The 24,616-nt window shown below is 42.7% G+C and overlaps 2 protein-coding genes across 2 annotated transcripts; both read right to left on the bottom strand.

Annotated features, from left to right (window-relative positions):
* LOC138976931 (tripartite motif-containing protein 59-like) lies at positions 1 to 10,541 on the bottom strand. The gene is made up of 2 exons (XM_070349825.1): positions 8,850 to 10,541; positions 1 to 3,181 (listed from the first exon to the last, which is right to left on the bottom strand). The coding sequence occupies exon 1, from the start codon at positions 10,539 to 10,541 to the stop codon at positions 8,856 to 8,858; it is 1,686 nt and encodes a 561-aa protein (XP_070205926.1). The 3' UTR covers positions 1 to 3,181; positions 8,850 to 8,855.
* Positions 10,542 to 18,794: 8,253 nt separating this feature from the next.
* Positions 18,795 to 23,937, bottom strand: LOC138976265 (uncharacterized). The gene is made up of 2 exons (XM_070349104.1): positions 22,170 to 23,937; positions 18,795 to 21,537 (listed from the first exon to the last, which is right to left on the bottom strand). Exons 1-2 carry the CDS (start codon positions 23,872 to 23,874, stop codon positions 21,470 to 21,472), a joined length of 1,773 nt encoding a protein of 590 aa, XP_070205205.1. The 5' UTR covers positions 23,875 to 23,937; the 3' UTR covers positions 18,795 to 21,469.
* Positions 23,938 to 24,616: the final 679 nt, after the last annotated feature.

Genomic DNA, 24,616 nt, shown 5'->3' with positions numbered 1-24,616 from the left:
AAGCAGGAATATGTTTTTATTTCAGCAAATTAAACTCATTGTCATTTCACGTCCATTCATTCCTTCTTTAAAGGGTGTATCGATATACATGAATGCGTGTCGAAAACATCAACAACCAACCATGAAAAGATAAGTGTAACGATGCCTTCCGTACTGTGTGAACGATCAGGCATAATTATCAGCACACTTCACATTTCTCTTAGACGAACATTGCTACAGACCTGTCTGCACTTTCGCATGACATAAGAGCACCTTTTCTCACTGACCGAATTGTTTCTAAAACATCGCCAGCATTATAAGCATCAGTGCCACAAATGTACACACTTTTCTTGGACTAACATGACCACAGACCTGTCTTCACTTTCGCATGGAATAAAAGCATCTTTTCTCACAGACGAAAATATTTCTAAAAGCAATCGACAGCATTATTAGCATCAGTGCCACTAAAAACATTTAACGCTCTAAATAACTGGGCTGTGGTTTTCTTCAATTCATTCTGAACACAGCTATAAGTGCGCTTAATCAACAAGAACAAAACACAATACTTCATTGACAGATTTTCGACCTAGCGGTCTTTTAAGAGCCCAGACAAACACATACTAATTAAACACAAACAGACTTATCTGGCAAAAAGTGCAGCTGCTTGCGAAGAAGACACAAGCGAGGCAGTTATAAGTGCGCAGTTGTTAAAGTCCAGGTGAACATCCAAGTATGTCACACGCATTCCGTCTTTGCCACTACTAAAGCAAACGTGTGCAATATGTAGAGGTTACATGCCGAGTCTCAGTGATTATTAAAAATAATGGTCGAAGTTCGCGGATCATGAAAAATGCGAGCTTCAGCGAGCTTTTTCATGACCGCGAACTGAGACCATTATTTTTAATAATCACTGAGACGAGGTGTGTAACCTCTTTATTCCTCCTTTCTTCAGTTATTTAAAAAAAAACAGGAGTTTTTGTGCGAAAGTTCGATTGAATCCGAATCACTCAACCAGTCAACCTGCGCAGGCGATCGATTAATGCGCAGTTGTATAGTTCCGTGCAAATCATTCCATTCTGTTCACACTTCTTGTCAGTTTCCCTGTTTTGGACTAAAATCAAGTACACAGATATGCTGTTATTCTGCTGTGGCGGTAAAGGCAGATATTGTGTGTTCTTTTCATGTTTTAGTATCGCTTAGGATAATGTTCTTTCGTCAAATGGGACTAGCATTTGCACCCGTGTTCCAACGTTAATTACTGTATGAAGTTCAGTTTTCTGGGGAAAATAGTGTATGAAACCGCTTTATGTTGTTTAAATTGATGAGATGTGTGCATTTGGTTGCGTGTGATCTGTTTATAAAATGAAATATTGTTGAAAACTGACCGTCGGATTGCAGTCAGTGTTGTCGAAGAAATTAAGTGACAAGAAGGGGAACTACTCTTGTCGCTAGACAAAGTATGAGTTACTTACCTTGGGAATTTGCTCGTGATGAACGTTTGTGCACAGCAGATCTAGATTCAGAAAACAACCGAACTCATGGATTTTATATGGAGATTCGTGTGTTCAGGCCCGTTATTATTAATTTAAATGCGGTTTGCTTGTATTGTTTTCTCCAGAAATGTATACTTCGTACATTAGAGCGTTCGGAACTTTTCAGTCGCAAAAGTAGTACCGAAACAGAACAACTTCTCAACCCATTGCACTATCGAGGATTCAGGCTGTTGCTGGGTCGTTATTTGTTTGGTTGCTGGGTCATTATCGAAAAATAACTACCCCTACAAGTTTACAGAGGTAAAGAAGCAGTGGGGGGAATAATGTATGTTACACGCTTTGATGCCAAAATCAATTATTTTGATTATGCATTTATTTCTGACAATTTTTACCTTCACATACATTCAGTCACTACCTTAAACACTTATGTTTTCAGTATTCATTTCAAGTGATCACGAACGTAGAAAAATGGGTATCAAAGTGTTGTTAAATGTTGTTGTGCATTCTGAATAGTGTGCCAACAGGCCTTGGTCAGTCAATCACGTTTTATCTGTGCACGGCACTTCGTGTTTGACTGAAAAAGAATAAAATCACTGAAAGCCACATTTTCTTCTTCATTCAATTTCTGTTTTCAAAAGCTTCGTCAACTTTCCAATTACACGACACGGTCCCTTTACCAAGCTTCAATTAAGAACCCTGAATACGAAAGGTCAAAACAAAACAATAGGTACTACTTTCACTATCGTCGTCTGCAACGAAAACCGAAAATGGCGAAACGCTTTGCTACGTACACAGAGGATGAAATTTAAAAGAAAAGATAGAACCTTACACCTGTATCGCATTCCGTTTGTCAAATAATTATTTGGATACTTTTTCATGTTTTTTCACCAGTTTTAGCTAAATAATCATTATTTAGAAGCTCATGTGCTTATACCTTGTATTGAATTATAGTATAATTATACACAACGAAAAAAATGAAGCTTAGAAGTCAATTCTTGATTCCCCTAAATAATGAAAACTGCTTTCCCTAAACAATTCATCAAGAATTGATTTCTAAGCTTCATTTTTTTCTTTGTGTATATATACTATAATTCAATATAAGGTATCTCCAAACATTATTTATCAGAAAATGTTCGTAAATTTGTTTGAATCCTAGAAACACCTAAATAATGGAAAATGTGTTGGCTAAACAATTCATTGTTTACGTAAATAATTCATTGTTTACGTAAATAATGATTTATTTTGCAACATTGCTGATTGTTTGTAAATAATGTAATATAAGTCTAAATAATATATTGTTTACGTAATATATTGAGACATAATCGCTATTACGAGTGAGTCGTGTGACAGAGAGTTTTCTTGCACACTCGACTGCTGCTGTCTCACTTCGGCTACGCCGTCGTGAGACATCTACAGTCTCGTGTGCAAAAAAACTCTCTGTCACACGACTAACTCGTAATAGCGGGTAATCACAAGGTCTCAGATGAGTTAGCATTACGTATTGGGTCATGTCAGATAAACCGCATGTCAACTGTCTCAACGAAAGACCAAACTCCGCGATGATATGTAGGTTGGACCCTGATGGTAAGATTCCGATGAGGTACAGGCACCAACTGTGATGGCGACACCTACCAGACATTACAGACACGCCGTGGAGACGGCACCTTGTCTACTGCGTTGTATCACAACAGGCTGTAGTCACGTGGATCCTGAAAACAGACACAGGAAAAGTGCAGTGAGATTGATAACCAGTGTTCGCTGTATTCGAGTACAAATAATCTAAAAATAAATTTACATTTCCCGCAGTAACAGTGTAGAGGGCCCCAAAGGGGGGGTATCATCACGATCACGGGAAGGGAAATTTTAGCTTTCACGATCACAGTTACCTTGATTTTTGTTTTCACGATCACGAACACCAATGGCAAATCACGGTCACGGTAAAAGTTGCATGTACAGAAAGCACGTGTCAAAGTAAACACACAGTAATTCGCTCCTTTGGATCTATTGTTTATTCAACACAAAGTGAGAACTGTTGCACTTTTTTATTATTATTTTTTTAATTCTCTTTCATACACACATAGAAATACATATCATGATTTGTAATCAGCAACAAGAATGTTGTTTTCATTGTTTTCTCTCTCTCTCTCTCTCTCTCTCTCTCTCTCTCTCTCTCTCTCTCTCTCTCTCTCTCTCTCTCTCTCTCTCTCTCTCTCCCTCCTCCCTCCCTCCCTCCCTCCCTCTCTCTCTCTCTCTCATACACATTCAACTCCCACACCCTCATTCACAAACATGAACACGGGGGATAACCGGTCAAAGGCCGAACAGAAGCCGAAGGCCGCTCATGACACGTGTGAAGGCAAGTTTTGTCTGTTTTCTAGGTATTGTTTGATTTATGTGGGGATTTAAGGTAGGCTACTGATTCAGCGATGACTAAATTTGTTTCTCGATGCATAAAAAGTCAGGGAGCGATTGATATTTGCCCGTAAATAGCCTTCAAAGCTGAAAATGTCCGCGATCGAGCACCGGAAATGGCTGTTCGATGGGTTTTGCAAGTAGAAATGTGCTTTATTTCACCAAATCAGCTCGTATTTGGTGTGGGTACGGGATTCTAGAGGACGAAGGAGTCATAAGAGGTGCAAAGAAGTGCTATTTGGGAGTAGAATAAATCTTCCGAGACAGTAGACAAGAGAAGGTCATATTTGAGAGATGCGCGTAGGCCGATTGTCTTTCCGACAAGCGAATGATACAGCAGATTTGACCAGAAACCTAGTCTCTAGTTTTTACGAATGAGTTTTTTAATTAAAACAATCACGAGAACTCTCTCGCTTAGCCTAATGGCTGTTCGATGGGTTTCGCAAGTAGAAATGTGCTTTATTTCACCAAATCAGCTCGTATTTGACATCGGTTTGGTATATATATATATTTTCTAATCCTACTGCGAACTGGATAGCAGACGCGGCACGACTGTGAACCCATTTTTTACTTCAAAGTGTGGGGGGATCTTCCCACACTTTGAAGTAAACTCAGTAACTTACTTCAAAGCGTGGGACTTTTGCATCGCCTGTTTGAGCCTGATGATTTTGTCAAAAAAAATGGCAAAGTCTTTTGGATGAGTGAACAGAAAAAGTGAGCGAGCCAAGAAACATAGTGATGTTTGTTATCAGGCTTTAAGCAATGTCCCATTGTTGAGTGTGACGAAAACTCGTGGTGACGATTTTAAAACATGTTGGGTCACGCATGGTCCAATCTTACATGGTCCAATCTTACATGGTCCAACCTTACATGGTCCAATCTTACATGGTCCAATCTTACATGGTCCATATATATATTATTGGACCATGTAAGATTGGACCATGTAAGATTGGACCATGTAAGATTGGACCATGTAAGGTTGGACCATGTAAGATTGGACCATGTAAGATTGGACCATGTAAGGTTGGACCATGTAAGATTGGACCATGTCAGGTTGGACCATGTAAGGTTGGACCATGTAAGGTTGGACCATGTAATATTGGACCATGTAAGATTGGACCATGTAAGGTTGGACCATGTAAGATTGGACCATGTAAGGTTGGACCATGTAAGGTTGGACATGTAAGATTGGACGATGTAAGGTTGGACCATGTAAGGTTGGACCATGTAAGATTGGACCATGTAAGGTTGGACCATGTAAGATTGGACCATGTAAGGTTGGACCATGTAAGGTTGGACCATGTAAGATTGGACCATGTAAGGTTGGACCATGTAAGGTTGGACCATGTAAGATTGGACCATGTAAGGTTGGACCATGTAAGGTTGGACCATGTAAGATTGGACCATTTAAGGTTGGACCATGTTATATAGGACCATGTAAGATTGGACCATGTAAGGTTGGACCATGTAAGGTTGGACCATGTAAGGTTGGACCATGTAAGATTGGACCATGTAATGTTGGACCATGTAAGGTTGGACCATGTAAGATTGGACCATGTAAGATTGGACCATGTAAGGTTGGACCATGTAAGATTGGACCATGTAAGGTTGGACCATATAAGATTGGACCATGTAAGATTGGACCATGTAAGATTGGACCATGCGTGACCCAACATGTTTTAAAATCGTCACCACGAGTTTTCGTCACACTCAACAATGGGACATTGCTTAAAAGCCTGATAACAAACATCACTATGTTTCTTGGCTCGCTCACTTTTTCTGTTCACTCATCCAAAAGACTGCCATTTTTTTTGACAAAATCATCAGGCTCAAACAGGCATGCAAAAGTCCCACGCTTTGAAGTAAGTTACTTCAAAGTGTGGGAAGATCCCCCGGCACACTTTGAAGTAAAAACTGAGTTTACTTCAAAGTGTGGGGCACATCCCCACACTTTGAAGTAATTTACTTCAAAGTGTGGGATTACTTCAAAGTGTGGTGCAACAGTCGTGCCGCGTCTGCTATCCAGTTCGCGGTAGGATTAGAAAAAATATATATATATATACCAAACCGATGTCAAATACGAGCTGATTTGGTGAAATAAAGCACATTTCTACTTGCGAAACCCATCGAACAGCCATTAGGCTAAGCGAGAGAGTTCTCGTGATTGTTTTAATTAAAAAACTCATTCGTAAAAACTAGAGACTATGTTTCTGGTCAAAACGAATGGTTAATCTGCTGTATCATTCGCTTGTCGGAAAGACAATCGGCCTACGCGCATCTCTCAAATATGACCTTCTCTTGTCTACTGTCTCGGAAGATTTATTCTACTCCCAAATAGCACTTCTTTGCACCTCTTATGACTCCTTCGTCCTCTAGAATCCCGTACCCACACCAAATACGAGCTGATTTGGTGAAATAAAGCACATTTCTACTTGCAAAACCCATCGAACAGCCATTTCCGGTGCTCGATCGCGGACATTTTCAGCTTTGAAGGATATTTACGGGCAAATATCAATCGCTCCCTGACTTTTTATGCATCGAGAAACAAATTTAGTCATCGCTGAATCAGTAGCTTACCTTAAATCCCCACATAAATCAAACAATACCTAGAAAACAGACAAAACTTGCCTTCACACGTGTCATGAGCGGCCTTCGGCTTCTGTTCGGCCTTTGACAGGTTATCCCCCGTGATGAATATATACTTGCACAATTTCACATTTCCAGAGCTAAAGCTTGTAAACCCATATTCTGAAAAACTATTGGGTGGATTAAAATTAAAGAACATGTATGTGTGATGGGTACTTTATTTTCAACTTTGCCATACAATTTGAGGTACACCATCGCCTGGTTTCATGGCCTTGAAAAACAAACAGGAATGCTACAGGCCAAAAATGGTTTTACCTGAAAGAAGCGCGCAGTGCCAGTGGCGAAGCCACAAGCCTGACTGAGCCTGCGAAGCAGGCAAGCCAACTAGGGGGTCCGGGGGCATGCCCCCCCGGATTTTTTTTCAAAAAACGGTTAAAATCTGTGCAATCTGGTGCATTCTGGACATCATTTTCAGGGCTGTAATAGTGTTGTGATCTTGTTAAAAATCCCATTTTAGCCTCCCCCCACCACCATTCAACACACCTCCAAACTGGTGAAAACAACACTACTGTGCGCTGGCTTCATTGAGACCGGCGCCCGGTCGCGTTGCGCGATATTCACATGGATCGTTTTTGCGGAAATGTTTCAACTTCACCGGAATAAATTTGACTTTACCGGATTTTGAAAACGGCTTTATCGGATTTCCGGCAATTACCGGAAAAGTAGCATGCCTGACAAAATCCAGACCCGTGGCCTGACCTTTCCACCAAGGAAGGCATTCTCGCCGCCTGTTTTGGTCTGGCTTGAATCCACAAAATATAACAGAAGTTCGATGACAGTACCGCTGCACGCCATTTTTGATCTTCGAATTCGAATTTGACTGAATGCACTCAAAACTTTTGCACGAAGCCCTTCCATTGGATGAAGTTTGGCAGACTTTGGCAATTTGCCTTCTGATTGGATCTCTTTTTTGTGTGTGATTGGTTCTCTTAAAGGGAAGCAATCGCTGTCAAAATCATATTTCTGAATGTGTTGTTGCTTCCCCTTCAATCGGGATTGGCTCCTTGACGATAAGAGGATCATAGAGTGATACAGCTGTGAAAAATGTACGTTGAAAATAAAATGCTTTGCAATAATGCCCATCACGATCACAAAAACAAATGACGATCCCGATCACGAGACTTGATTTTTTTGTCATCACGGATCACGGGCAAAGTCCCATCACGATCACAGAAATGGAAATTTCGGCAATCACGGTCACAGAAAGGTCAAAAAACGCCAATCACGATCACGATTTTAAACCCTTTGGGGCCCTCAGTGTAAGAGTACAAAACTATACACACAAAAACTTAAACAAACAAAAACAAGAACACATAACCAACTGAACAAAGCACCAACCAAACGAACAACCAAACGAACAACCAAACGAACAACCAAACGAACAACCAAACGAACAACCAAACCAACAGCCAAACCAACAACCAAACCAACAACCAGCCAACCAAACGAACAGCCTCTAAAATAAACAAGACATGACAAATAAAGGGGAAAATAAACCACAGAAAGACATAAATCACGGGGACCATAATCAAAGAATACACAACTGTAGTATTGCTACTTCCACAAGTCAGCACAGCACGCGGTGCAGGTAGAGTTCGCATTGACTCCTGCAATTACTACTCACAAACACAGGACACAGATAGATAGATAGATAGATAGATAGACAGAAAGACAGAAAGACAGATAGATAGATATATAGATAGATAGATAGATAGATAGATAGATAGATAGATAGATAGATAGATAGATAGATAGGAGAATCATACTACCGTATACGCTGACAGTACACACAGTATACGTTCCCTCACTGTTCAGCAAGAAAACATACATACGTTATGTCTGCTTTTACCGAGGTGCAATGGGTGGAGAATAGATAGATAGATAGATAGATAGATAGATAGATAGATAGATAGATAGATAGATAGATAGATAGATAGATAGATAGATAGATAGATAGATAGATAGATAGATAGATAGATAGCCGTATACTGGCAGACAAATCAACAGATGGACACTGACAAGAAGGCTATTTAAAAGGTTTGCACAAAAGCATACTTTGACAGCTTCCTAACTCAAGGGGCACCATCCAACCACTACCACCACCACCACCAAGAAGAAGAAGAAGAAGAAGAAGAAAAAGAAGAAGACGAAGAAGAAGAAGATTAAGATTAAGAAGAAGAAGAAGAAGAAGAAGAAGAAGAAGAAGAAGAAGAAGAAGAAGAAGAAGAAGGAGAAGAAGAAGAAGAACAACAACAACAACAACAACAACAACAACAACAACAACAACAACAACAACAACAACAACACGTACACACTCACCAAGAATCACTTATCGACGGGCTCCAAACAGATGATGGTACCACCCCTGCAGGCCAGCCACAGGCGAGCGGAGACATCCACAGTGATGGCGGTGGGTTGGATCAGCCAGGGACAGCCCGGGGCCAGGTAGCGCACAAACCTCAGACACCCACCGCTCACATCCACCACGTGAATGGCGTCGTTCTCTTCATCTGTCACCAGCAGCACGTGCTGACCGCCCAGCCTGTAGAAACACACGTCGGACGGCTGGCAGCAAGGGAGATGTGCAGGAGGGCTGTAGGTGCTGATGGCGTCCGCTCCATGTCGTCGGTACAGTTTCACTTTGCGCCATATGTCGGGGAGCTGGGACTCTTCCACCACCACGAAGAACTGCTGCGTGTCGTCCACGTCGAATGCACGATGGGCTCCCACGTTGATGGTGAATTCTGTTTTACGTTCTGTCTTTAATGGATCTGTAGATATCACTCTGACAATGTCGACCTCTGCCTTCCCTGACAAATTGTTGTTCATTCTGTGTGCTGTGTTCAGTGCTTTGCAGTGTGTGTCTATGCAGCCTGCCCGATGGACTGGTCTCATACTCTTTCCTTTGGCACGTCTTCTGTATGAAACTTTACCGACCTGCACATCGTTTTTCTTGTATTCCCCATCCTCACTGTAAAGTTCCACGGGAGCGTCTTCTTTCAATTGGCGCCGTTCACACGACACCCACACAACCGGCGGGCTCCTATCAACATGACAGAGAGAAAAGACCTCAACGTCAGCCTCCTTCCCACACGGGAACCGCTTCACCACCCTCACTTCAGGCGCTGCAACCTCCATCTCCATCTTGGTCACCGTGCCCATGAAGTCACGTGTCTTCTGCAGTATGACGTCACCTGTGACCTTGAAGTGGAGGACAGGACGACAGACGGTTTTCAACCCCTGTGACGTCAGCTTGTCAACGGCTTGCTCACTGCAGCGACCTGTCTTCATCTCATGGACAGCAGTTATGACATCACTCGCTCTTCTGAGGTCATAGGCACGTTCAACTTGTCGCTTAATTCTCAAGAGTTCTTTCAGGTTGTTTTCTTGCTGTTTCAGGATCTGGTCGATGTCACCCTCAATGTCAGTGCTGACAGAACAAAGCGAGCCCAGGGCCTCATCTCTGAACTTGTCGGCAGCGGCTACCATGACGGCGTGTCGGTCACGTATGTTTTTCTCCACTGCCGCCTTCTTGTCCAGCAGGGCCTGCTGCTCTGCTCTCGTCGTCTTCAGACTTTCCCTGAGATGTTTCTCTGCTTTCTGCAGGCGAGACTTGTCAGTGAGTAGTTGTTTGTGTTGGATGGCTGTGTGAAGGTCATCTGTCTGGTGCTGCTCGTGTTTGGTCATCTTACAGTTGATACAGATGGCCTCTTGGCACCTGACACAGTAAAACTCCAGCTCTTTCTTTGTGTGGATTTTACACATCTCGTTATTCTCTGACTGTGTCTTGATGTAAAAGTTGGCCTGCAGGGCGGCCACTCCCCCTTGGGGCAGAGAGGTGGGCTTGCGACAGGAGGGACAGGGGAAGCGTCGCCTCGTGTGACGGTTCGCAAGATCCGTGATGCACTTTGCACAAAACGTGTGATGGCAGGGCAGAAACCTTGGTTCGTGATACGTGTCCAAACACACAGCACAGGTGTTTATATTCACTCCATTACTACCGGCAGCCATCTTAAGCGTCAGGATTCCTTCCGATATGACCGAGTGTTATTGTGTACACCCAGGATAGGACTTAGCAGTGCTGAAAGAAAGCAAAATGCGATTTAACAGACCGCACATTACATGCTCCAATTACTTCACCGCAGTTTTATGAGCTTCATCGCTTTTTAAACGGCCTGAGGCGTTCGCATGTTCATATGAATGTATTCAGCAGAATGCATAACTATCTGTAGAAGCAGGGAAGTAATTTATTAAGAAGTTTAGACAATGTGTTTATCTATCAATCAATCAATAACTCTAGAAATCATACACACATAATCATAAGCACATTCGCCTTCATAGAGGTACACACTCACAAGTAATGTTCAATCAAAGGTTTTAGGAAAAACAAAATTATGCATTCATATACATCCGTAAGAAACTTCATTTACTTTTCCTAACAAAAATAAGCATGATGCATGACTGAATTTGAAATTAAAGTTAGTATAAGTAGCAGCACCCCCTCGCGTTTATACTGACCATAGACACATGAAGGTTTGTGTGCGCCTTAGCTTGTATAATTTATTGAGAGCAAATAAATTCAGTGTGATAATAATGCGGTGTTTCTGTGAAAAGCAGCCAGTCTAAAAAATCATAAAGATAGCATACGCAGTCAAGCACATCGCAGCATTACTGCCCGCAGGAAAAATGGCCGTCTGCTTCTGAATATGCTTTGACTTGGCTGCACGCAGCGTTCAGTCGTATCACTGGAAAATACATGCATTATCATTATGATTGTTAATCAGAATACTTTTAATAATGAAGTTAACACGTACACCACTGTTTTTACTTAAAGGTTTAAGATTTGCGTCAATCATTTGTTTTTCATTTTTACTGAAATGTTGCGGTTTTACATTGCAATGCCTTAGAACTCAGTCGGTAGCGGCGCTGGCTTAAAAAACAGTGTTGGCTATCGGCGTGGGTTCGATCCCCACGTTCGGCAAGGAGTATATATTTCCCAGAGTCAACTTTGTGGAGACTCTTAATTCTCGGCGGTGTCCAATCACCACCGTGTGTACGCATGCTCACAATAAAGAACCCACGTTTACAGCCGGACAGTTTCTGGGCTTGGAAACTTGTGAGAAAGCAGCCCTACCCTCACATGAATTATTTGAAATCTTATCCTTATCATTATCGCGCCCTCAAAACCCAAGCACAGTCCATATTTTGCCACCTGTGAAAACATGACAACTACATGTACGTTGTTCGGCAAGCCATGCGGAAGACGCGACATCACTCCCCATCATTGGTGCAAGACAGAAAATAACTCCTATTTGTCTCGTACAAGCATATATTTTCCACATGTATACACAAGAAAACAACTGACCTGTGCGGTCTACTTTCGGTTGTCGTGCACAAGCGCTTGGAAGTGTCATCTGTGTTAGTAAAAGAGAGTGTTTTTGATTTAGGAATAATAACATTAAGTTGCTTTGTGTGCTACTGTAGTTTCTCCCTCTTTCTCGTCTATGCTTTTGTTCTCTCTTGCTGAAAGTAAGAAGTTTGTTTTCACCCAGTACATTTACTCAAGTCAAGATTTATAGTTTTTAGCATCGCAGTGCTTAGGTGTGCTTAAGTGTTGTGTGAGTGTGTGTGTGTGTGTGTGTGTGTGTCAGTGTGTGTGTGTGTGTGTGTGTGTGTGTGTGTGTACATGTGTGAGTGTGAGTATGAGAGTGTGTGTGTTTGTGTGTGTGTGTGGTGTGTGTGTGTGTGTGAGTGTGAGAGTGTGTGTGTGTGTGTTAACAATCCCCACTCCTTTGAGCTGTGTTTGGGAATGTACCATAAGGGAGGGAACTGCAACATTATAACTGCAGACATTTTGTAAGAGTTGTGCGCCTTTCTTATGAATGACTAATCAAGTTCCCCCATCAAACTACCCTTTCGATTCTGCAGGCGTGTTGTGGCCTCACAGTATTTCATTGAAAAGCCTCATGAGTAAGCGTCGGTATGCATGAGTCAAGTACGTATAGTCACCGTGATAAACTGCTTTGAGGGTACAGTTTATCCAAACAAACCAGATCACAATGGATACCAGCAGCCATTCACTAGGGCCGGAAGAACCGACAATACATTACTGCTCACACGGAACAAAACAGAAAGTAACTGTAGTGTCTTTCATACGATCACACATTCTTCATTTGAATGAACAACAAAGCAACTGACCTGTTTCAGTAAAACGATGCAAGAGTCCCGAGGGTGAAAGTCTCACGGAAGGTGAGATATTTGTAATACTTGTAAATACAACGAGCACCCGACGTGTTCCTCTTACCGTCGACAGCTGCTGTGTGACGTCATCTTGCATAACCTACTTTCGGTTGAGGAGGACAGGTGCTTGCAAGTTTTATATTGTTAAATAAAGGACAGCACTTTTAGGCTAATAGCGTGGGGAGCCTGTCCAGAATTATGCTTAGACCCAAAAAAAATGGTTACAGAAAGTTTTTTTGTTGCAACGCATTTAGATAGCCTGTCTCAACTTTCCCAACGAGTTATACCGTTGGCAGCCTCTGCATAACTTTTTTATGACGGTTTGATTACGTCACATATAAAAACCCTTGTTTCTGCCAATAACGCCGCAAAATTCCACTCTACGGCGCTTCATTAGCCTACCATCATCTATAAGGAACACTTTATTAAGCCGGTGGACGGACAAGGGTCAAGTGTATGTGCAGACTAAGAAACGGTATCCATGTCCCACCCCCGTGTCACCACAGTAAAACGTAAAAGACCTTGGTCATTCTGCTATTAGTGCAGTTAGCTGATTACACCTTAACACGCGCACACCTGGTTAGCACCACTCTTGTTGCTGCAAGCTTTCATTTGGAGGAAGCTACCCGAATTTCCCAGCCCTGGGATAATAAAATAATGAAAATGAAATGAACAATAACGCCATGCAATGCGCTGTTCACGTACGGACGATAAAAGAAATACGCATTCTTTAATATGACTATACCTATTCCTATCCCTTTGTCTTCTTCAGCAGAGAATACTTCCTAGGACGGCTTTCATTCAAAGTCATCTACAGGTGAAGAAAAGAGTGCATAACACAATAGGCCTACCGTTTGAGGAAAACATGATGGTTACGATGTTTCACTCTCGATTTCAAATGACGGTAGAGGCGAGTTGCAGCAGCCAACACCGCGACATTCCCCACATCCAGATGTGCACTCTAGTCCGTGTTTCCTGCAGCTACACCGCTTTGTGTCACAACCACTTTTGCATGTGCAGCGAATCACCTTTAACACATCGGCTGGTGCTGCTGGCAGATCTGTTGTCACTGGAACAAGGATGCCATGCTCAAGTTTTCAGCCGTAGTCCGTGGGATCCATGGCCACTTTGAGTCCCATCCATTCTTGTACTTGCAAGTACACTCGCATGCTGTGGAATCGGGCAGCTGCTGAGGTGGGTGGCAGAGTGTGAATTTGCACAAACGTTGTTCCAACAGCTACCTTTGAACAGAAGAGTCGGTAGCGAAGTTCATCGAGACCCTCTCTGGAACTACCGTTGTAGAGCAGCACTAACGCCTTTTCACCTGCTGATAGGATATCCTGTAAGGTCGCATTGTCTTGGAGGAACACTTCAGCAAGTGTTTGCAACTGTAGGTTGTTTCTGAGTTCCTTCATCGAGGCTGCTTCTAACTCTAGAACACCGTGAAGCTGCACAGCAGTGTCCTTATTGATGCTCAGTGCGTCAACTTGGTTCACATTGAGTTCAGACTCGTAAGGGGTCGAAAGTGTTCCTGTCTGCTCATCTTGCGTGTTTTTATCTCTATTCTTTTCTGTGTCACTTTCGAGCAGTGGCAGTGGCACACGGAATATGTCAGACAGCAACAGCATACTTAGTGCTGCGTCAACAAGTATGTGTCCTCGAACGGCACGCAGCACAGCTTTCCCTTGAAGCATGTTGCTCGCTGCGTTTATTGCGTACACAGTAGACAGCATTTCATGAAGACCCGTTTCTTCCATCAGATGGCCAATACACGCCAGGAAACTCATTTGCAGATGGAAGGGTCCAAGGCGAAGGACAATGGCTTTAAGGTCGCTGCCATCTGGCTCACTGGAGATAATGCCAAGAGCTTTCCACCATAAGGGTTGGTCAAATGTCAACACAGGTGTCGTGTTGCTGCGCTTTTCCTGAGCACTGATGAAATGCAGGGTAGAAAATATGCACGTGGTGTCACTGGGATTCATGTCGATCATCGGCATAAATATTATGGATGACTGTCCTGGATATCTGCCCTTGTGGATGGCTTGCATGAAACCAGACCAAGATGGTCTGTCGGGTTGCAACAGCCAGCAAGCTTTCCACAGCAGATCCACCTTGGATGTTACATCTTCTACAAACACGTTTTCAAGATGTTCAAATTTCAGCTTCAGCAGGCCATCACACGCTTGTCTGTTGTAGTACTGAATGTCAACTTTAGCTCTTTTCACTATTTCTTCTGGCTTGACGTCAGTTCTTCTTCTGATCCTGTCTGTTTTCCCGATGATCGGAGTGACAGTGGCGATCATTCCCATTCCATGAAATGTGTTCCACCCGTCAAGTGTTGCTGTGTTGTGGTCGAGGTTGTCTGCGATATATTGGGTAAAATGGCCATCAACTTGAAACGCAACGTTGTTTTCTGAAACGGCAGCATTCATTTCATAGGTCAGAACCTCCTTGTACGATGAACAGAATCCCAGAGAATACAATGTGTCAATGAGAAACTTTGAATCAAAACAGTGATGCATTTGCACAGCTTGTCCGATCTGTAGGGGACACAGCAACAATCGTGAGCGAGATGCCTGCATAATTGCCTGTCCAATCGATGAGACTTTCACGCTGGTTTCCTTTCCACTGAAGATGTTTTCAAGAAGAATCTGTAAGGACTTTGGAACAAACTCTTATAAGTTGGCGCCACGCGATGAAATGTCATCATCACTGGGGTACATTGCACGGGATGTCGGCACATAAGTCATTCTTTAGCAGTTCTGCAGCGGTTTTGAGAATCAGCTTTTCATGTGTGCATCCTCATCTTTGACCTTTTTTGCATAAAAGTTATGAAGAATTGAAGAGGCCACCTTCCTGAATGTTACGACATTTGACTTGCCGTTGACTTCCGTGACGATGAGCTGCTCACCAAAATAATTTTGAAGTTCTTGTTTCATCGTCGGGTGGCTATAAGCATCATCTGTAAACTCCTTCATTTTGATAATCAGGTCGTTCACTGTTATCTGTTCGTTTTCATTTTGAACCAGGTAGGTAGCAACTTTCTCAAACGCTTCAGCTTTCCTCTCATCTTTCGGTCGACCAAGTTTCACCTGTTTGTTGCCTTGATGCAACTGAGTAAACCGTGGTGGTCTTTTCCTGCTCCGAAAGCAAAGACTACAGTTTTGATGGTAGACTGCATCAGCAGCTGGCAAATCTGATACAAACTCCAGTCTGCTTCGTACAATGTCTGCCCATTCATCACAGCGCTGCGAACAAACTTGAAAAATTGTGCGTTCAAAGTCAAGTGTCCTAACTGGATACACTTTGGGACCAGAGCGCGAGTCAAGGTTTGCTTCCTTGCCGCAAAAAAGGCAACATTTAGCAAAGTCAAAACATTCTTTCTGTGAGCGCAAATTCTGTGCTAGATTTGATAAAGCTATCTCTTTTTCTGGTTTCTTCTTCAAAACGCTCTGAATGTTACGTGCATTCGTGTAATTGCGACGACAAACCTCGTGCACTGCTTCACCTTCTGATAGACAAACGGCATCACCACGTTCCAGACTAGCCTTTTTTTTATGGTATCTCTTCCTCTGTCTGTTGGCACAACAGTCTTCTCTCCAAGGTTGAGCGGATCACCACACAAAACACACAGCGCCATGGTTTGTAATTGGAACAAAAGCTGCAAAATAAATTAAACTGAGTATGAGTCATTCTGTGTTATATCACTTTAGACATTTAATCTGGCAGGGAATCACACACACACACACACACACACACACACACACACACACACACACACACACACACACACACACACACTGCATACACGCACGCACCGTCACACACACACACACACACATACACACACACACACACACACACACACACACACACACACACACACACACACACACTTACACTCAAACTCACACTGCATACACGCACGCACCGTCACACACACACACACACACGCACAGACACACACACACACACACACAAACGCACACGCACACAGACTCGCACGCCCAGTTCTCAACAAGGCAACGTTAGAATATACATGTAGCTAAATTACCTCATTGTTTGATCATGAGAAGTACAATCATGTCTTTTTTCCGGTGAATCTATTTTATACACAACACTGTCTCAGCAGCTTTAGATCTGTTTTGCGAGCGATACTTGTGACCTAAAAAACATTAGCGCCGGCGTAAAGGTGAAGGTCGGCTGAAACAATTCGGTCCTATTTACAGTAAAATACAGATATTTAGCTACTGCTGATTATCATCCTCTTGCGCATTCCAAGAAAAGTAGTCAACTAGATCGTTTTCATAAAGAAAAAGACAAAAAAAGGAATTAAAAACATATATTCGAGCGAACACTGCAGCGTATTACAGACTGTCAAAGCATCGTCTGCTGCAGTATCAAATCGATCGCTTCCAATCGCTTCCGATCGTTTATTTGTCCTATAACAAAGTAAAACCTCGGAAATATTCATTGATATTGCAAGTTTTTAGTGGCAACTTTTTAATTCAAACTATAAATCGCACAAAAAAGACGAAATACTTTACTTACCAAAGATTTGTTGACGTGCAGAGTTCTGCTTTAAATGCTCGCGCAAAACGAAGTTGTAGTTGTCTCCCATGGTAAACAAATCACCCAAGCTATGGCTGGCCAGTGAGGGCACATTAAATTTTTCAAATTGAAAATTCTCCATAATGCAGAGGCGTACATAGGTATAACATGATGCAATTGTTAGATCTACATTCACTTTACCATTTCCATTCGATATCATTTCTGTAACCATTTTTTTTTACCCCTTTTGCCCCGTTCCCCAGGTTATAAGGAAATGAACACTTATAGCTTTTCTTTTTCTTCAGTTTTTTGCTTTAAAGTCACACTTTCTCTGTTATCTCTCTTGGTCTCTCCCTCGTTCGATCTCTCATTACCTCTGTCTCTGTCTCTATCACACACACACACACACATACACACATACACACACACACACACAAACACACACACACACACACACACACACACACACACTCACGTCACACACAGACTGTCACACTGATACACACACACAAACACACACACACACACACACACACACTCACCGTCACACAGACTGTCACATACACACACACACACACACACACACACACACACACACACACACACACACACACACACAAACACACACACGCACAGACACACACACACACACACACGCACACTCGCACGCACGCAAGCACGCACACACACTCAGTGCTTAGTCACTGTACATGAGTGTTCGGGCCTATTCTTTTTGTAAAAAGTTATTCTGCATTTCTCCTTCACATTCAAAGGCATGAGCCTGTAGGACGCTTCCTGTGTCAAGCTGTGTTTTATTAATTAACTTCACAATCGACCAGGAAGTGTGTCTTGCTTGGGTGTATTGATATTGTGCAGTAGGCTGTCAGTCGAGTTCTGTGGTCTATATAGTTATAACTGTACATTTTCGATGAATATAGTTTTGCTTGAACATGTAAATGCACGATAAAGGTAGGCCGGTTGGGTAAGAAGGAGAAAATCATCGAAATCTTGCACACACACGCACAATAATTCTCAGTGAGAGTCTGTACAAATGAGTTGTCCCAGAATAGAGAACATACCATTGCATCTGTCCATAATATTGACACAGAAATATAAGATAAGGTACTGATAAAATAAAACACAAGATAAGAGATTTTATATTAAATAACTTATGAACGAGCAGATACGATTCGATACGATACGATAGAATAGATAAATAAAAGTTAGGATGATATGGGATAAGATAGATAAATAAAAGTTAGGATGGTATGGGACAGGATAATTAAGGGTGGTGATCTTATCAAAATAAGTGTTCCTTTGTTTTTGTGTGTTGATTGTTTTGTCAGTCAGTTGGTCTGTCTGTCTCTCTGTGTATCTCCGTCTCTGTACATCTCTCTCTCTCTCTCTTTCTCTCTCTCTCTCTCTCTTTCTCTCTCTCTCTCTCTCTCTCTCTCTCTCTCTCTCTCTCTCTCTCTCTCTCTCGTGCTCTCCCTCTCGGTTGAATTCATGATTAAACTATCTCATTTTTTTTCCAAGTAATATTTATTTACTTTCAATGGTTTTATTAACATTTACACAGATCATGTAATGGTTGCTCAACTATGCCATTCGCCCACATATCTTCGGTAGCACACTCAGTATCGGAATATTTTCGATGTAAACCCATGTCGAAGTTCTCCAAAACTTTTACCAGCGTATTGTAAAGTTATCCCATCATCGTCTTACATAACTAAGAATGAGAATATAAGCCCCTACTGAACAATTTATTTAAACACCTACGTGTCTATATGTTGCACGCATTCCTCTGCCGCGTAATCCTTTCTATATCAGAAACATCACTACTGGCTGTATACATCAACTCTTTACGAACATCATCAAATTGAAATATTAACAGATAAATATCAAGTGGAAAATGCACATCAGATAAACAATCATTAGTTAGCAGCTGTTGCATACAATGGAACTACATACAGCGAGGCAACTGCATTATCGACCAGACTGTGAATCCTACATTATCGACCAGAATGTGAATCCTACATTATCGACCAGACTCTAAATCCTACATTATCGACCAGACTCTAAATCCTACATTATCGACCAGAATGTGAATCCTACATTATCGACCAGACTGTGAATCCTACATTATCGACCAGACTGTGAATCCTACATTATCGACCAGACTCTAAATCCTACATTATCGACCAGACTCTAAATCCTACATTATCGACCAGACTGTGAATCCTACATTATCGACCAGACTGTGAATCCTACATTATCGACCAGACTGTGAATCCTACATTATCGACCAGACTGTGAATCCTACATTATCGACCAGAATGTGAATCCTACATTATCGACCAGACTGTGAATCCTACATTATCGACCAGACTGTGAATCCTACATTATCGACCAGACTGTGAATCCTACATTATCGACCAGACTGTGAATCCTACATTATCGACCAGACTCTGAATCCTACATTATCGACCAGACTGTGAATCCTACATTATCGACCAGACTGTGAATCCTACATTATCGACCAAACTGTGAATCCTACATTATCGACCAGACTGTGACTCCTACATTATCGACCAGAATGTGAATCCTACATTATCGACCAGACTGTGAATCCTACATTATTGACCAGACTGTGAATCCTACATTATCGACCAGACTGTGAATCCTACATTATCGACCAGACTCTAAATCCTACATTATCGACCAGACTCTGAATCCCACATGATTGTTTGTGAATCAGGGCATTGAAGATTATTTCCTGATTCATTCATTGATTCATTCCTTTATGCAACATTCTTTCTCACGTCTGTCTCACCAGTCATTCGTCATTTGTTCCTTTATTATTTCATTTATACAGTAAAGTTTAACAAACCCTAGAAAAACAGCAACCATCCAAAACGGGTTTGTTTAAAATTGAGTCCAAGTAATGAATGTGTTAATACCAGTTGAATTTGAAAAAGGAAAGAACAAAACGGCTCATCATTCGATTCTTCAATTAAGCCTGCAGGAATTCCAATAAAAGCAATTGATGCAAATGTCTGCAACGATACAATTGTTATTTAAAATATCGAACCAATAAAGATAATAATAACTACTACGATCTTCCGTGCGTATTTCCCAGCAGCACCGTAGGCTTGCAACGTCTCAGATATAAGTATAGGACGAAGATTGAACAGTACTATATCACTGTGTTTGTCTCTTGGGAACAATGATGCAACAGGGTACAGGAGCAGGCCCATTACACAAGCGAAATAAATCAGAATCAGCAAGTTAAAATAAATAAAAAGTAGCAAGTTGAAATAAATCGGAATCAACATGCTGAAATAAATCCCAGTCAGCAAGTCCTATCAGCAAAGCACGTTAATCATACATATCACTAGCACTGCGTTGGTACCTTGAGTACACGTATTTATGTAACAAAGTACAACAGCACTTGTGAAATCAATCGAAATTAGCAAATTGAAATAAATCAAAATCAACAAATTGAAAATAGAAACATGTAAGAAGCAAGTCCAATCTACAAAGAATGTTACGTTTCTCTGTGTTGATCTCTTGGGTACAGAGATGTAACAGCTAGAGTACAGCTAGGAGCACTCGTATATATCACAAGTAAAATGTATCAAATCAGCATGTTGAAATCAATCACAATCAGCGAGTCCACTCTGCAGTGCACGTTTCATGTCACTTTGTTGATCCCTTAAGTACAAGAGCACTACGGCCGTCACACCAGTGAACCACATCAAAATCAGCAAGTTGAAATAATTCAAAATAAGCAAGTCCAGTCCACAAATAATGTTGTCTAATAAATGTGTGTGGGTCCTTTGATAGTCACAGTGATGTAATAGAGTACATGAATTTCTCCCGTCACACCAGCAAAATAAATCAAGATCAGCAAGTTCACTCTGCATAACACGTTACATATCACTATGTTCATACCTTGACCACAATGAATTAACAGCGTGTAGGAGCTCTCCAAGTGAAATTGATCAAAATCAGCATGTCGAATTACATTCAAATCAGCATGTTTGAATTAAGCAAAATCAACCATAGGCACTTTGAGCACAGTGATGTAGCAGAGTGCAGGAGTACTCCAATGACATGACTTATCACAATCAGCGAGTCCAGACACGTTACATACAACTGTGTTGATTCCATGGGCACAGTTCTGTAACAGAGTTCTGTAGCCGTCCCGTCACACCTGGAAAATTGATACAAAATATATTAGAGAAGCCTATAATTATATAATGCTTTCGTTAGTTTCATGTACATTAGACGGTAATCATTGGCACATCTGTGCACAATTATGCACTGTTGGCCCCAGACATTTTGTCAATGCCTTGGAGTATTACTTTCTGGTCGCCCGTACTGGCGCATAACAAACACACACAGATAGAGAGAGAGACACTGACACTGACACTGACACAGTTTAATTGAATATGGGCGTACAGCCCCTTTCGGGGGGGGGGGGGGTACACATGAATCACAGGAAAAAATAGAAAACATGATAGAGAGAGAGAGAGAGAGAGAGAGACTGAGAGAGAGAGAGAGACAGAGAGAGAGACTGAGAGACAGACAGACAGAGAGAGCGGGGGGGGGGGGGGGGGGGGGAGAGAAACAGAGAGAGTGAGAGAGGGAGGGAAAGAAAAACAAAAATATATAATGGAAACCAAGAGAGAGAAAGGGAGGGACCGAGAGAAGGTGAGAACGAGAGAGACAGACGTATACAAAGACAGAGAGGGAAGGCAGACAGACGGGCTGACATATAGGGAGACAGGCAGACAAACAGAAAAACAGACGAGCAGGCGGGCACAGGAAGAGTGCCACGCATACCTGTGTATCTCTTGTCAAGGGGCTCCATACAGATGATGGTACCACCCCTGCAGGCCAGCCACAGGCGAGCGGAGACATCCACAGTGATGGCGGTGGGTTGGATCAGCCAGGGACAGCCCGGGGCCAGGTAGCGCACAAACCTCAGACGCCCACCGCTCACATCCACCACGTGAATGGCGTCGTTCTCTTCATCTGTCACCAGCAGCACGTGCTGACCGCCCAGCCTGTAGAAACACACGTCGGACGGCTGGCAGCAAGGGAGATGTGCAGGAGGGCTGTAGGTGCTGATGGCGTGCGCTCCCGGTCGTCGGTACAGTTTCACTTTGCGCCACACGTCGGGGAGCTGGGGCTCTTCCACCACCACGAAGAACTGCTCCGTGTCGTCCACGTCGAATGCACGATGGGCTCCCACGTTGATGGTGAATTCTGTTTTCTGTTCTGCATTTAAAAGTTCTGTCGACATATCTCTGGCAATGTCGACCTCTGCCTCTCCTGATAAGTCGTTGCTTAGCTGGAAGTTCGCTGTGGTAAGTGATTTGCAGAATGTGTCTATACACCCTGCCCGAGGGTACGGGGATACAACTTGTCCTTTGGCATATCGTTTGTTTGACATTTTACCGACCTCATCATCATTTTGCTTGTATTCCCCATCCTCACTGTAAAGTTCCACGGGAGCGTCTTCTTTCAATTGGCGCCGTTCATACGACACCCTCACACTAGGTGGGTCACTATCAACATGACAGAGAGAAAAGACCTCAATGTCAGCCTCCTGCCCACACGGGAACCGCTTCACCACCCTCACTTCAGGCGCTGCAACCTCCATCTCCATCTTGGTCACCGTGCCCACGAAGTCACGTGTCGTTTGCAGTATGACATTACCAGTTACCTTGAAGCTTAGAACAGGACGATAGACAGTTTCCAGCCCTTGTGGCGTCAGCTTCTTGATAGCTTGCTCACTGCCGCGTCCTGTCTTCATCTCCTGGACAACAGTGATGACGTCACTCGCTCTTCCGCTGTTACAGGCACGTTCAACTTGTCGCTGAATATCCAAACATTTCTCCAGGTCGCCTTCTTGCTGTTTTAGGATCTGATCAATGCCGATGTCAATGTCTGTGCTGACAGAACGAAGCGAGTCCAGGGCCTCATCTCTGAACTTGTCAGCAGCGGCCACCATGACGGCGTGTCGGTCACGTATGTTTTTCTCCACTGCCGCCTTCTTGTCCAGCACGGCCTGCTGCTCTGCTCTCGTCGTCTTCAGACTTTCCCTGAGATGTTCCTCTGCTTTCTGCAGGCGAGACTTGTCAGTGAGTAGTTCTTTGTGTTTCTGTTGGATGGCTGTGTGAAGGTCATCTGTCTGGTGCTGCTCGTGTTTGGTCATCTTACAGTTGATACAGATGGCCTCTTGGCACCTGACACAGAAAAACTCCAGCTCTCTCTTCTTGTGTATTTTACACATCTCCTCATTATTCTCTGACTGTTTCTTGATGTAAAAGTTGGCCTGCAGGGCGGCCACTCCCCCTTTGGGCAGAGAGGTGGGCTCGCGACAAGAGGGACAGGGGAAGGTACCCCCCGTGTGATGGTTAGCGACGTCAGTGATACACTGGGCACAGAACGTGTGATGGCACGGCAGGAACTTAGGGTCTCGGTAGATTTCCAAACACACGGCACACAATTTAGATTCAGTGTCGTTGCCACCAGTAGCCATTTTGTAGTTTGAAATTAGAGGGGTGAGGTAAAGACTTGTTGTTGCACAGTCCAGAAGATGTTTCGTATGTTATCTAGTAAAGAATGCCTTCAGCCTGAAAACAAAAATCGGAAACGGAAATAAGATTTGCATGTTTGACCCTTAGCAGTGTTAGGTAATTTGCATAATTAAATGGATTTTAAGAGATTACTAAAACTAAAGAGGGGGGGGGGGGGAGTTTACGTCCTCACAGAAACTGTTTCTATTAGGGACATGAGTTGGTGATGCGCTAAAATTAAGAGATTACAATTAGAATAACCAATTTATCCTGCATGAAAACCTCAGGTGCAAGTATATGTTTGCGATAATTAAGTACTTCAGATTCTGCCTACAGCTGTGGGAGACATCGCAACAGTTAAGATACATGCGGTACCTGTAATAGCCAGGGTTTTGAAATCAGCTGCAATGATGCTGATGCAAAAATCTGTAGCTGTTAAAACAGCTTTTATTATACTTAGCGTCATGAACAAAACCTTCTGGATACAGTCTTGTTGTGTTTGTTTGTTGTTTTAAATGTTGTTTTTATCTAATTGTTGTTACTTTTTCTATCTTAGAGCCAGTGTAACGGGAAACGTGACTTGTGCGCAAATCAAGGCAAAGCTAAAATGCACAGACGCGAGTGATCTGCCCCTGGCTACCGGCGAGTAGCAAGATTTTGAGCTCTCCCTTTTTCATCCAAAAGTTCTTCCTTCGTTCCTACATG

The sequence above is a fragment of the Littorina saxatilis genome, linkage group LG9 (assembly GCF_037325665.1).
Source record: "Littorina saxatilis isolate snail1 linkage group LG9, US_GU_Lsax_2.0, whole genome shotgun sequence".
Classification (NCBI taxonomy): domain Eukaryota; kingdom Metazoa; phylum Mollusca; class Gastropoda; order Littorinimorpha; family Littorinidae; genus Littorina; species Littorina saxatilis.
The sequence above is the reverse complement of the archived record's forward strand: the minus strand, read 5'-3'. Positions and strand labels throughout refer to the sequence as shown.